This window comes from Grampus griseus, assembly GCF_964374135.1.
Source record: "Grampus griseus genome assembly, chromosome: 1".
Lineage (NCBI taxonomy): Eukaryota > Metazoa > Chordata > Mammalia > Artiodactyla > Delphinidae > Grampus > Grampus griseus.
The window spans coordinates 11,359,628-11,375,157 of NC_139017.1; the positions used below are offsets into that span (position 1 = coordinate 11,359,628).

At 33.2% G+C, this 15,530-nt stretch overlaps 1 protein-coding gene across 3 annotated transcripts in view; it reads left to right on the plus strand.

The window, feature by feature from the left end:
* The window catches only part of BRINP3 (BMP/retinoic acid inducible neural specific 3), a gene marked incomplete at both ends in the record, with an annotated part of 396,299 nt that overhangs the window by 241,582 nt on the left and 139,187 nt on the right, over positions 1 to 15,530 (plus strand). For all 3 annotated transcript variants that reach the window (XM_082672168.1, XM_082672169.1, XM_082672170.1), the window contains 2 exons: positions 4,326 to 4,431; positions 10,609 to 10,845. In XM_082672168.1, the coding sequence (XP_082528294.1) occupies positions 4,326 to 4,431; positions 10,609 to 10,845 (343 nt within the window). The remainder of the gene's footprint in view (positions 1 to 4,325; positions 4,432 to 10,608; positions 10,846 to 15,530) is intronic.

A 15,530-nucleotide genomic window follows, 5' to 3' on the forward strand; every position in this document is an offset into this window, starting at 1 on the left:
CTTGAGATAGTTTTTCTTCAACTAATTCTTGCTGAATTAATTTTATAACTCCAATGCATTGTTGTGGCATGATATTATCTTAAGAATGTGTAAGACTCAGAAAATTTGATCAAAAATAACAACGACTTTTTATTTCCAACTGAATTATCTATACCACTTTATTTTAACCTAAATAAAGTTGAATTTATATTATTGTTTACATAATTACTTCCAAGTCGTCTCTTTGAATTAGGAAGATTATTTATTTTCTTTTACTCTCTGTAAAATTCTCCAACTGTGAAAATAATAGGCATCAGTTTAATGAAACGAAATAGAAACAATATAGGAAAAGTTGAAATGAAAACATGGGCATTTTTTTCCATTTATTATACTTTTAATATCCTTTCTGAATTTTAACAATATATTTAAACACAGTTCACATAAGTGGTCAATTAGAGAAGAGCACATTTGTTACATTTTGAAGACAAATTTGTGCTAAATACATTTTGAAAAGTTTTGAATTTACATTCCACAGCTGGCCTAGCCATGTCTTCCATTTCTGTACATTCCACTCCCCTTTTCAATTTCCCAGCCCCTCAAGAACATTAATTTTCCTCATAATATTCAGATAAAACCACAAATCAATGTAACACCTCAAAAAGGACATCATTTTTGTATCCTAAAAACAATGTTCCCTGTTTCAACATCTTCTCACCAACAGATAAGTGAAAAAAAATGTTTTTTCTCATTCTATATGTCATTTATGAAAACACTGAATGCTATCAGTACTGGGTTATTGTCAGTCTTAATCATTTTTTTAGAGTTATTTTTTAAGTTAATTAATCAATTAATTAACATTTATTTATTATTTTTGGCTGCATTGGGTCTTGCTTGCTGCATGCAGGCTTTTGGCGAGCCGGGGCTACTCTTCGTTGCCGTGGCGGGCTTCTCATTGGCGGTGGCTTCTATTGTTGCGGAGCACAGGTTCTAGGCACGCGGGCTTCAGAAATTGTGGCTCGTGGGCTCTAGAGCGCAGGCTCAGTAGTTGTGGCTCATGGGCTTAGCTGCTCCGTGGCATGTGGGATCTTCCCGGACCAGGGCTTGAACCTGTGCCCCTGCATTGGCTGGCGGATTCCCAACCACTGCACCACCAGGGAAGCCCTTAATCATTTTTAAGTTTAGCTATTGAATAACTCTTCCTTTGTTACATTATATATGGAGACTCCAAAATCAGATGTTCATCTGTCAGCTGATGAACAAAAGTTCAAGCTCTTTGTGGCACAACTACACAATTCATTTTTTGGTAGAGTTAACATCTCTATAGAACTGTTTGTACGATAAGCTAGTTTTTATTACTTTCTTTTCATTTTTATTCCTTTCACTAGTATTGAACATATAAAATAAGTATTGGCACATTTATTAATGCTGACATGTAAGGTTCTTAAAATATAATACAATTGGAAAAATGGATTTGCATCATTGAATGTGCTAGAGTTTGTGAATTTTTATATTAAATCAGACAATGATCAGTGAAGTCAGCTGTGAATGGTAAAGAACAAAATTAAGTCATCAGTAGGGTATACTATATTTTATTATTGTATGCTGTGAAAGGTAAGGGAATAAAATGATCTATAGCTATAGAGGTAGATAGAGATATTCAAACCTCTAAGTTTATAAGACTGTTATTTACATCTCCTGAATTTATTCTCAAGAACACAGTAACTGAATATAAGGGACTGTCTGTAATGAGATAAAATAATACTATTTATCCTCTTTCAACGGTTAAGTGTTCAGGAGATTGCATACCAATTTCTAAGATCTCTTATGTCAATGAGTATGTGCTTTAAGCCACTTTTATTTAGAAAACTTCCTTAAAAATGACAAACAGTGGAATTTCTTTATATTAATGTGGTGTGTATACATTTGTGTGTGTTGGGGGAAAATAGTTAAGCTACTTGATAGGACAAGATGAAGATGTAAATGATCTTAAATTCTAAATATTTCCTTTGGTACCTTAATCTTCCTTTTACTCATTTGTGATTAATCATTTATATTTAATATTAACCATATACACGTATACATGCACATGCATGTATGTGACACATAGCAACATCAGAAATTATTTTCCTGAACAAAATAAGGGATATTCTGTGTCACCACTGGAGAACAGCAGTAGAGGACTACAAAGTCAGTGTGGTGTTAGAGAAAGAGTAAATCACATTCCCAATTGTTGCTGTGTGCTCATAGCCAATCTCGGTTATTCTAACGGACTCGTTGTTTAGAAAATGTGGTAGAGTTGTCATGATACAATTATGCTTTCCCTCCATGCACCTGAGCTAAAGTGTCCATCGCCCTATCTTTGACTATCACCTATAAGTTTTTGATTCCTAAAATAGTAATCCCATCTTCGATGTAACTTCTAAGAAATATATCTACATTGTCACTTCTTCTACTGGATGTTTCCAACTAAGAGTGTTATTCAACTCAGAGTCAAAATAATCAAAACCAGGCTTCCTTACATTCTCTTCACAGTGGAGCTTCTTTGCCTCATATCTTAATGTTATCACTTATGCTAGAAACTTCTGTTGCATTTCCCTCCTCCCATCATGTACATTTTCAATGTTTCATAATCTTGCCTATTCTAATTGTTTTTCAAAATCCATCTTCTTCAGATAAATCATATTGCCACTGCTCCATTCAGACCTTCATCATCTTGATAAAGGCCTTAACATCTTCCTTGGTTTGGTTTTCCCCTCACACTCTCCGCTTCTCTTTGTCTCAATATGAATACCTATGAGCTTATACCAGAACATAATATGTTCCGTGAATACTTCAGTAAACAAATAGGCAATATTCTCTGCACTTGTGGAGCTTGCATTCTAATAAGAGGTGTTGCCCATAATCATGTTAAGTGAGTAAATTATACAGCATGTTAGAAGCTGAAAACCTCTGTGGAAAAGATAGAACAATGTAAGGAGCAAAGGAAATAATGGTTGGAAGAGGGAAATATGGGAAGGTATATTCATTTAAAATAGGTTAGTCCAAGAAGTCCAGAGAGAGAGACATTTGAACAAAAACTTGAAGAAAGTGAATGAGTGAGCTTAGAAATATTTCGAGGAAGAACATTCCAGGTTCGGGAACAGGAAGTCAAAAATCATGAAGCAGGAGGATACCTAGCATGTGTTTGGGGAACAGCAAAGAAGCCAGTGTTCTTGGAATGGAGTAAATGAGGAAAAGTGGAAGAGAGATGAGTTCAGAGAGGTAACAGGCAGCTGGAAAATAGGGCATCTTTTTAGCCATGGAAAAGGGCTCTGGCTTTTACCCTGAGCTAGATGGGAAGCCATTATGTGGCTGTGAACTGCGAAATAAAATGAGCTGAATGATGTTTTGCAAACCATTCTGGTTGTTGTGAACATCTTTTTAAAACACAAAAATGATTCCAATACTCCTCTGCTTTAAAATGTTTGGTTTTAAAAAAAATATCCTCAGGACAAATTTCCAGTCTGACATAATTGATTAAATGCCTCCTCATCTCCTGACACCATCCATCCAAGACACCCATGGGAAAAAAATTACTCTTCAATATGTGATTCCATAATTAAGTGCTAAGGTTGGGCCCTGCAAACCATAACTTTATAGAAATGGTGAAGTAATGCAAGTGGGAATCATTAGGGACTACTTTGTGTGGGTGTTTGAACATGACGTTGATCTTGAGGATAGAGAAAACCAATTAGTCCAAAAGGAGAAAGGTGGGATAAGGTGAAGGATGTTGTATAAGCAAAGGCATAGAATTAACAAAGTCCAACTGGACAGCAAGATCGCCTGCGTGCTGGGAGAAGTGGGGCAGATGGAAGCCAAGCAGAAGAGTTTAGACATTGATACCACCATAAAAGAATGGGAAATTATAGATTTTTAAGTAGAAGAATACAATAATAATATCAGTCTTTAGACCGTAGCCCGGTAAATGGTTTTGATTTATTGAGGAAAGATAAACAAACAAAAAATAATTCTCATATGAGTCAAACTTGCTCTCTACCTAAAAGCATGCTCTGTCTTATCTTGGGTAAAATCAGTGAGCTTATATGAAGGATGTTGTTGACCAAAGAGGGCTTCCATTATTTTCTCTGAAGATGGATGACTGGCCAAAGAGAAGGAAATGGAATTGAAGACAAAGGGCGTCATTTGTCTCCTCTGTGCTTAGGTGTACTATTGGTGTGTATCAGATCCTAGACCTTTTAGTGATATTTACTGTCAGATGTATAATATCAGTGTGTGACAACTACATTGAATGGAAAGAACATGGTAAAGTCTGGTATATAAAATAAAGTTGATGTTTTGTTCTTTAGGTAACAGAAACACGGACGGGTCCTCTTGGCTGCAGTAACTATGACAACCTAGATTCTGTCAGTTCTGTTCTGGTTCAGAGTCCTGAGAATAAGATTCAGTTGCAAGGTATGTAGGTGAAATTTCATTAATTCTCTATGAGCCTGCACGACAGTTATCCAGTTGTGATTTCTTTCTTCTCTCTTCCTTCCTTCTTCCTCCCTCCCTCCCTCCCTCCCTCTCTCTCTCTCTTTGTTTGTTTGGTTGTTTCTTTCTTTGTTTCTTTCTTTCAAGCTGTATGTGCAGTACTAGGCTTTTAGAGTTCTCATAAAAGGCTAATCTCCTAATTTTTAACTGATATGAACATTCTAGACCAGATGAAGGGAATGTCAAAATTCACTTTACTTCTTAAATTATCAATAACAATTGAAAATGTATTGTGATAATATTTTTCTTCCATACAGTAATCATTGTCTCAGTAAGTAGCAGTTTTTCCATAGGTCTCCTGAGCTTTGACTTCTTCCTTACAGATTCTGATAAAAATCATAACCATATTTATGCATACTGTGATGTGAACGTTTTACATTTTAAATATAACCTAATATGATAATTAAGGCTTCATTTCTCTTCTGACAAACAGAAATATACTTAAGAATATATTAACAAAATACTTATACTTGCATTATTTCATTTATAGAGATACATTATGTGATAAAGGTAATTTATCATCTCTGTTACTGTATTTGTGAGATAATTCAATAGAGGACTTTTTAAAATAATAATTTTAACAAATACATATTATCCTAACTGGTTATAAGGATGTGTATATCACTCATTCATACAGGCAGGGAAAGGTTGTGAATCCACATGTTTAAACACGTACTAGTTGAATAAGTTCAGAAATGTCTTTGTGATGACAGATCATCTAAATTAAGTTGACTGATCAAAGGGGTAGTTCTGAGTTGTTCTTTCTAGTCTACCTTTTTTAATTGCAGAGGTTAGATCTGTATTTACATTATTGAGTTTTACATAAAAATGCTTAAAAGTTTCAGAAATATGCCATTTTTCCTCAACTTTTCCATCTAAAAAATGTAATGGCATCAGGCTAGTTAAATTTACCCTAAGTAATAAATGAATTTCATTCATTTTAAATTGTATAAAAATCACAAAGAAAGCACTTAACATTTTTAAACTTTAAATGCTATCCAATTTATCATTGTCAATTTTAGATTTACAGTTATTGAAATATTTTCTCTAATTTAAATAGAAACCCAATCTATCAATATTACTTGTAATTCTCTACTAGTCACTCCTTTTTAAATGTGTGTATTAACTTTCCATCAGAGTATTAACTTTAATAGAAAAAGACAAAGAATGTTTATATCAAATATGTTTATTTCAATTAATTTATTATTAAATTTTATTTATTAACACTATTTATTGATTCTTATTCTTTGTGAATCACTGTGTTCAGTTTTAAAAATATTATATTATAAACACAAAACTTCATCCTCCAATCTTCTTTGAAGAAAAATTAACACAAGGAATAAATGAATCAATACTCCTTATATAACTACTATTTCTACTCTCCTCAATTTTTGTAAGGCAGAAATCTGCATCTCTTTCACCTTTTTTATCGGCTAGGCCTATATTTTCAGTTGTCTATTGCAACTATATTTGTACCCCAATGAACAAAGATCCTTCCAAACATAACATTAGGAAATCAATATTGAGACCCTCAATTCCCCTTGTACTCTTTCTTAAATTTCATCTGTACTTACAGTACAAGTATCAGGTTGATTCACCTTTCAATCTACCTTTAAAAGTAGCTTTTCTCCACTTTGAAAAAGAATGCAAAGCACTCACAAACTCTGGAATAAACTTACCAATGTACATTTCTTTAAAGGGTATAAAAAACTCTGGGTCACTGTATATGGCAATTGGAAAAACTTGTGTCTCTGAAGAATCTTTTATTGAGGTACCACCAGAGGTCTTTGTGTTATATAGATTAGTTATATAGTTATATAGTTAGTTATATAGTTATATAGTAAGTTGGTTGGTATGGATAGATGGATACAGACATAGATGACATATTGTGTGTGTGTGCGTATATATATATACATACATATATATATATATGTATATATATATACAGAGAGAGAGAGAAAGAGAGAGAGAGAGAGAGAGAAAGAGAGAGAGAAAGAGAGAGTTAGTGTCTCCTGTTTTGTTTGTAAGCACAAGGTGAAGCATTAGAATCAGTGTTTGACCCATTTGGAGATCTTCTGAATTCACCTCTATTATTGAGAGGAATCTAGAATTATAAGAGTTTTTCAGTATTGACCTTCTTCTTCCAAAACTCTACTCTTGTAGAAGAAGAAGAATTACTCCTGAAGTAGAATTTTATCAGAGCAAAGAAAGCATCAGTAAGAATTATTGAAGCTACAGCATTAGGCAACAAATTCAGAAAGAATTCCATGACTTAACATTGGAATTGACATTCATAAATGAGATGTCAGAGAGCTGCATTACACATTAACACACTGATTTTGACTGAAAACAAATGAAATGAAATGTTTTCTGGCAGTGAGTAAGCTGGATTTACCTACTTGTCTGTCTGGCTTTGCCAATTAGGGTACAGAACAGACATTAAAAAAAAAAAAACTGAAATATCCATATCTACAACTCTAAATTGTTAATAAAATATATTTAAAACATATGACAAAAAGTAATTCATAAGAAGTGTGAGCAAATACATATTGAAATTAACGATATTCCAATTTCCTCAACCTCTTATGAATTTAACATATCAAGCAAGGTACATTTGAGTGAAAGGGTAACAGTAGTAATTAAAAGTTATAAAATCTTGGCAGTAACTTTTTAGGAAAATTCCCAGAAAGTGAATGATCCATATGACTAGGTAACAAATACTTTTCCGGATCAGTTAGTTCCTAATGTTTTATTTCACCAAAATTGGCAAAGGATGGCATTATTATCAAATAGAAGATTTAATGTAACTTTTAAAGATGGGACACCATGCAATTATCTTTTGCTTGTAATAAAAATCTGATGATATTGCTTAAAAATATTTTTTCTTTCCTATTGTTTATTGATATGTTGGAACAAATTTTCTCAAAGCTTTACACATATAAAATTTAAAGGAAGGCAAATAATTTATATTGAAATAATTTATATTAATTTATATTTCTAGCAAAAAAAACCCCATAAAGTCTAGCTCTATCAATTCATTTATCAGTATTTTGTACTCTATTGTTTTTGTACCTAAAAAAAAAAAAAAAAAAAGGTTTATAGGACAGCCCCCAGTCCCTCTGAGTTGTCTACCAAGGCAGTTCAAGTTTTCTCTCTAGGTATCAGTTATTGTTTACATTAGTGGTCTAGTTATAAAATTATAAAATTTTGAGTGGTCTGTCTGTAGAGCTCTTTTCCAAAAAATCTTTGTTATTTTTAGTGCGGGTTTTACAGAATGTCAGTTTCCTTTCTTTAGAGATAGATAAATACATAGATGATAGATATAGATAGATAGATAGATAGATAAGACAGATAATACAGCAGAAATCCTTGTATGTCTAAAACTGAACTCATCGTTTCTTGCCACCAATCATTCCTCCTCAAATTACTTTTCCAGCCTTCTCTATTTCTGCAAAGGCACTATCATTTTTACAGACTGAAAATTATGACAATTATGACTTTGTTTATGACATTTTAAATGTAACATAAATTCTTCGAATTTCTTTTTGTTTTGGGAGGTGCTTTTTTATAAAATTAAGGTTGACATAATCAGCGGGTTCCATATATCTGGTCCATAGACTTACAGTTACCTGAGATGTTAAAACATGCAGTATTAAAATAAGTATATTTGGACTCCTGAGTCGTATTAACAGAGACTCTGACTTTGTTTTTAACACTGAATGGAAGAATTGTCAGAAGCAATCACTAGATATTTCTCAACTATACAGTAATTTGGTGACCCACGGGACTAATCATTTAAGAATATTTCTAGCTTTATCATTTTATTCCTTCAGGTCATTTGACATATTTCACCTGCCTTACATCAAATAAAGTAGTGTCTAGTAGATTCTAACTCCTCTTCTCCTGTCTCCTAAACTGCCTTTTGATCACCATTTCCTTAGTTTAGATATTTTTTAGTCTTCTGTCTAAACTGATCTTTTTTCTTTATATCTTCTATATCAAAATAATGTACCACTCAGAGTACCTTCATTGTTAAACATCATTTAAATACAAATGAATTAATTCCATATACTTCACCCTGTTATGGGAACCCCAATAACATTACTCTAGATTTATTTTTCTAAGCAACTCACTCATTGCATTCTTATACTGTATATGTATTAAAACAATACTGCTAGTTGCTATTTTAAAAAATATATTCCACAGTTCATTTGTGTGTGATGTTGTTAATGTATTATCCTATGCCACAAAAAAACCTCTCTTAATGTTGAAGCATATCCACGTGTCAAATACTGTTCCAGTTTACCTTTTTTATGGAACAATTAATCATACCTAGTGAAATATCTGTAACCCAACTCTAGTAGTTATTAAGTACTATTGTATAATATTATTACATACTTCTAATATTACATATTATATTACTTCTTTTATTTTTCCTAAGTGTATTGCAAGTACCTTTAGGGCAGGGATATGTTTCGGTCATCTTCATATTTGTACTTTCCCTAGAACGTCTCTTCCAAATGGAAGGCATTCCATAAATGTTATTTATTTGAGGTAAAATTAAAATGAATAATAAAGTAAATATATAAGTGCTAAAAGTACTTTTCCTGACCCACCTATGGGAGAACTAATCTGAAAGAATGAGATAGGTATAATTGTCAAGATAGTTACAAAGTAGAATTTTTTCCTAAATGCTAATTCACGATTTTAGTTGAATTAATCTCATAGATGATGGTTGTATCAAAAAATTGTGTTTTTTGTTTTTGTTAGAAAGGAGACATGTAAAAGTTATAAAAATCAAATTTTGTAGTAAATAGCAATTAGATATTGACTAAGTTTTCCCTTACTTTTATGTTTATTTTATTACATTGAATATTTACCCTTTTGATTAGATTTTTCTCCATAGCAAGAAATGCTAAAATGTAAAACTAGTAGAGATCTCCAAATGTTAATTTTATAGCCTTACTTTCATTTTTTATATTTTCTTAAGAGTTAGCAAATTTACTAAACTTGCTTGTAGAAAAGAAATAAACTGTATCACTAAGGCTGTCTTAATATATGACAAGGAAATAAACTGTGAAATAATTAAATCAGTCTAATAGCTTCCCTGTAGTCAATCTAAGTGATTGTATGAAAAATAAACTCATATAAAGTTATGTGTTGTTAGTGGCATGAGATAAGCATTATAGCAATATTTCATAACTCTTTTGCTGATGCCACAAACCCTTTGTATTTGATATCTATGTAGATGTGAGCTGATAGAACATGAGCTAAAGGTATATGAAAATATTGAAAACTATTTGAAATCAAGTAGTGTAAAATAAATGCATACATCTCTTTTCAAAAGTATGGGAAGCTAGGTTCTATCTACATTATATAAAAATAACCAAATATTCTGATCAATTAAGTCAAATGCCAATCAAATCAGTTTAAAAAACAAAATCAAATAGTTTGAGATATTAAACACCTCTATAATTTTCAGGATTCTTTTTTTTTTAATTTATTTAATTTATTTATGTATTTTGGCTGCATCGGGTCTTAGTTGTGGCTCGGGTCTTATTTGTGGCATGTGGTGTCTTCATTGAGGCGTGTGGGATCTTTTCACTGTGGGCTGGCTCTTCGCTGTGGCACGCAGCTTCTCTCTAGTTGTGGCGTGAGGGTTTTCTCTCTCTACTGCAGTGTGCAGGCTGCAGGGCTCATGGGCTCTGTAGTTTGCAGCACATGGGCTCTCTCGTTGAGGCCGCAAACTCAGTAGTTGTGGCACGCAGGCTTAGTTGCCCCGCGGCATGTGGGATCTTAGTTCCCGGACCAAGGATCAAACCTGCGTCCCTTGCATTGGAAGGCAGATTCTTTACCACTGAACCACCAGGGAAGTCCCAGTTTCCAGGATTCTTGAGCAGTTCATGGAGTCAGTATATATTAAAAAGAATTATAAATATTTGCAATTTTACAGACTTCGATAATTTTCTAATGATGGTTTTAAAATATGCATAAATACATAACAATATACTCAAATTTTGACTTTTTGTGAATATGTAGATACGTATTATGCTTTTTTCCTTATCAGAGTAAACTTACTGTTTTGGTTTGTTCTTTAAGGGCTGCAAGTACTCCTTCCAGACTACCTTCAGGAGCGTTTTGTACAAGCAGCTTTGAGCTACATTGCTTGCAATTCAGAGGGAGAGTTTATCTGCAAGGACAATGACTGCTGGTGTCAGTGTGGTCCCAGATTTCCAGAATGCAACTGCCCCTCCATGGACATTCAAGCCATGGAGGAGAATCTTCTTCGCATAACTGAAACCTGGAAATCCTACAACATCGACTTTGAGGAATCAGGTAAGACATATGTTTTATCTAACACTTCTAAACTTTGCCAAAAAAATTGCCATATTGAGAAGACTGTTTTACCCTTTTGGGAGAAACTATTACATACTTGGAGGATTTTATTCAATTTATCCTTATTATTCTTTCAAATGGACATGTGTATTGCTTTCATTGTCGGTTATTCAGTATTTTACTGAAAGCCTATATGGTACTTTGTGTATTGCTATGTACTATTGGCGCTAGGACCTAGCCTGCTCTTGAGCTGATTTATTAGTCATTTAATGAAGAAAGTCCTTGCCTTTCTCAATATAAGAATTTAAATTGTTGACTGAAAAAAAATGTGCAACCTAGAAGTTGAGAATTACATATTTATGTTTTATTGGGCGGATTTTCTGAGCACTTCAAGCCCAGGAGACAGGACTCTCAGATCGCTCCGAGGGAGGGCTCCAAAGAGGTAAAGGAGGAGCCGGGATATATAGGAGTTTTGGAAGACTCCTATATAGAGTCCAGGTAGTGGGAACAGTATCAAAAGATACTGTTAATTAAGGAAAACCAGGTATCTCAAGTTAAGGAATTTAGTGCTTTTCTGGGTATGGGAAAATGCAAAGTCAAAGCTCATTGAACTCTTTCCTTTGATATGCACCTCAGCTATCTGGGGCCAGATAGCTGAGGTGCTCTCCTGGCTTTAGGTGCCATCCTGGTGATAGAAACCTATCCTGTGCTTTGTCATCCTCAGCCTCCTCTGGGCGCACCGTACAAGGGTGGCTGCAGAGGCTGATAGCTTGAGAGCTGGTATCTTGTTTCCACCCTGAGTTCCCTCAGGGCTCAGAACAGGGTGGCTGTAGTGGCTGAGGTGGCTGATGGCTGATGGCCACAACAGCCTTTGTTTCTTGTTTATTGATATGGCAGACGGCCGTTCTTAGTCCAATACCTCTGATACCCCTCTGGACTATTCGCATGGCCCCTGAGATTCACTTGTGAGGCAAGATCCAAAGTGCGAATGTTCTATACTTTCTTTACATTAAAGTGAATCTCATGCACATACACTTTCACTCAACTACTTCTTTTTAAACCAAATTCAGATTAGTTTTGACTTAATGTTTGTGCAGTTTGTTTTTGTTATTTCTGAATTTTTATGAGTGCATAATTGTGTTTTCAATATTGTTACTTATGGACTGTGTAACCTGTAATGGCCTTCATTTCATAAAGCAGTGAACTTTAATAAAAGGTTAAGAATGCCTCAACATGAAATGAAAAATATTGATAACAACATATATAATCATTCATGATAATAGAATAATAAAAATCCCCAGAATGTGGTGAGTGTAATTATGTAGCATTTAGTCAAGTGTTGGACATGGCTAACTTTCAAAGTGACAGGTGAGGTTTTAACTGCCCTGAGATCAGATGTATATGTTTGAATGTCATAATTTTTCCAGTGATTCATTTAACCAAGCACACTTAAAAATGATAATGAAATTTAACATACATTCACAATAAAAACACTTAATTTAAGCATAGAAGGAACATATTTCAACATAATAAAAGCCATATATGACAAGCCCACAGCTAACATCAGACAAGAAAAACCACAATTGATGGTTTCAACAAACCCTCATCTTTTTGTGTAGTAGAACCACCAAATTATAAAGTAAAAGGGTAGATAAATAGATTTAGAAAGAGTTAATAGATTTAGATTTTATTAAGATATATTTTGATCAAAATAGTGTACAATATATAATCCTCCTCTATTAGGGTAATATTTCTCTCTATACAAATAGCAAAAACTGTCTAGGAATCAAAAAGTCATATCTCCTTGACATTGTTGAAATGCATTTATTTCTAACCTCAAATTCTTCTTTTGTTTTTCCAATAGAATACTCATAAGTAATGTATTGGAAATCTAATATGTTATATTCAAGTAGAACCATCTGATGTTAAAAATAATCATGAAATGCAACACTTTTAGATAATGTATAATGTGTTATACCAGGGAATCTCAGAAACCCCATATTTGTGGAACTCACATAGGATTGCCACCCCTATTATTTTGCCTTGAGACTATATTTTTAAAAATCACCAAATGAGCATTGGGTTTTTTTGTTTCCAGGTGAAATGTGGTAGATTGAAGTAGTCCAATACTTCTATTGATAGTAACTAAAAAGTTGAATAATTTTTAAAATTATATTTTTAAAGACATAATAGATCATAAAAGTAACAACAACTAAATAGACTAAAATTCATGGCGTGAGATGTGTGGGATCCATAGCTTGTTTCCTTCCTTTCTTCCTTTCTTTGTTTCTATTTATTTCTTTCATTTTATTCATTAATTTATTTAATTCTGAGAACAGAGCCTGAGGGCTCTGCATTTCCCCAGGCAGAGAGTGGCTGATGGGAGAAAGAAAAATCAACACACTTCTAGCGATTATGGAGACTAAAGAAGTTCAGTTTTACCACAAGATATTTGCTGAGTTTCAGATAGTGCTGGATGCTAAAGAACTATTCAAAAGTCTTTTCAAACTTAATGAAGTTTACCACAGACTTTAGGTGCTTAAGAGATAAAAAACTCTCTAGAGGAAAGAGCTTGAAAATAAAACAGGGAAGGATGGAAAACCCCCAAGGGAATGAGGAAGTGACACTGTGTTTCTATAACTGCTTTACTCTGGGGCATATTTATCAATTCAGGGCAGAGTTAGAAGCTGAGAATCTAGGACTAGTCCCTGAAAAATGCTGGCATTCCAGGACAGAGAAATCAGAAGAAAATTTGGCAGTCATAGTAGATTAAAGTGAGAAAATTGGAGGCTTAGGAGTTTTAAATATATGACCAGTCTTCTCTTTAAGACATTTGCCTTAACCAATGGCGGATGTTCCTAAAGAGATAAACTGAAAACCTCTGAATGATAGCATTGAGTCTTCTGCAGTGTTACAGGCCTGAAGTAGCAAACACTCACCAGGTCCTTAACTGAAAGTCCTGCAGGGCCATACCCTAAGAACAGGGGAGAGTCAGAGCCAGACTGAGTTCTCTACAAATATAACCCCACACTGATATAGCTCATATCCTGATTTTTTTAGGATCAACTCCCTATAGTGTCTGTTACATATGAAGAGAGTGACGTCTTGAGGAGGAAAACATTTTCTAAAATCTCTGCAATTTTTTTTTATTTATGATGAACAGAAAACTCTAATTTACAACATATGTGAGCAGATAAGACCTTATGGCTAATATCAAAAAGAAACCAGGTAACAGATGTAAGATGAACCAGATATTGAAATTAATAGGAACAATTTTCAGATAATTATTATTAAAATGCTCAAAAAATGAAAGGAAAGGAGGATAAAGTAGATGGAGATGTTGAAAAGTTCACCAGAGATTTGGAATCTATACAACTGGACTGAAGGACCTTCTAAAACATAAAAATGCAGTATCTGAAATAAATAACTCAAAATTTTGTTTTCATAGGAGTCTTGGCATAGTGGGGGAACAGGATTAGTGAACAGTAAGAGAGGTTAATGGAATAGATAGAAATGGAAGCAGTGAGAAAAGCAACAACGAAATACTGGATAGATGCATGGCAAGCATGTGAGATATGCATGAAATTTTTTTCAACTGAAAACTTCCAAATTCAACCTACAGATTCAAAAAGCACAGCAAACACAAAGAATGATTAATACAAAGAAAACCACAGATAAGTGTATCATAGTAAATCTGTTGGAAAAAAGAAAAAAATTCTTCTAACATAGAGAAAAAAGACATTACTTTCATTGGACTCATAATGAGCCTGACTTATCAAAACAAAAACAAAAACAGATTTTTGACATAAAGTGCTAAAGAAAATAACAGTCAATCTAGAATTATGTAACGTTCCACAAGAGTTTCAAAAATGAAGGTGAAAATAAAGATGTGTTCAGACAAGAAATGCTACATGAAAACATAGACGTAGAGGGGAAGAGGAATTCTAGAGATGGCAAATATACATAAGTAAATATAAGTGAATATCAACCTTACAAAATAATAATTATGAGACGATGTGAACATAAAATATATGTAGAATTCTAATATATGATAATAGTGTTATAATGGGTGGTGAATGGAAAGTGTTAATATTCGAAGTCTCCCAAGGTACTGGCATTGTTGAGGATGAACTAAGAGATGTAATTTGCATTAGAGTGAAATAAATCAAGAATAATATAATCTCTGGAATATCTACTAAAATAAGAATGTTTAATTATAGTCAAGAAAATAAAATAAGATAAAAATTATTTGATCATTCCATAATAAGAAAATAAAGTAGAAAACAGGAGAAAAATCATCTGGGTCAAATAGATCAATGCAGCGGAAAGAGGAAGGTTTGGATTGTCTTTACAATAAATGTGTTGGGTCAGATTAATTCCACTGTAATGGTTATTATATTAAATATTCTATTTTCTTATTACACTAAATAGTCTAAATAAAACACTAATATTGTAGGACTGGTGATTAATAATAATAAAAATAAATAAAAGACTATTTGCTGTTTACTAGAGACCTGATAAAGACATAGATAAACTGAGGTTGAATGGTGGAGAAATATGTAAAGTAAACACTAGCCAAAAAATACTAAGGTAAATTTGAAAGCAAGATACATTAATTGAGATTAAAAAATATTTCATAATAATAAAGTAGTCAATCCAACAGGAATCAATATCATAATTATTAA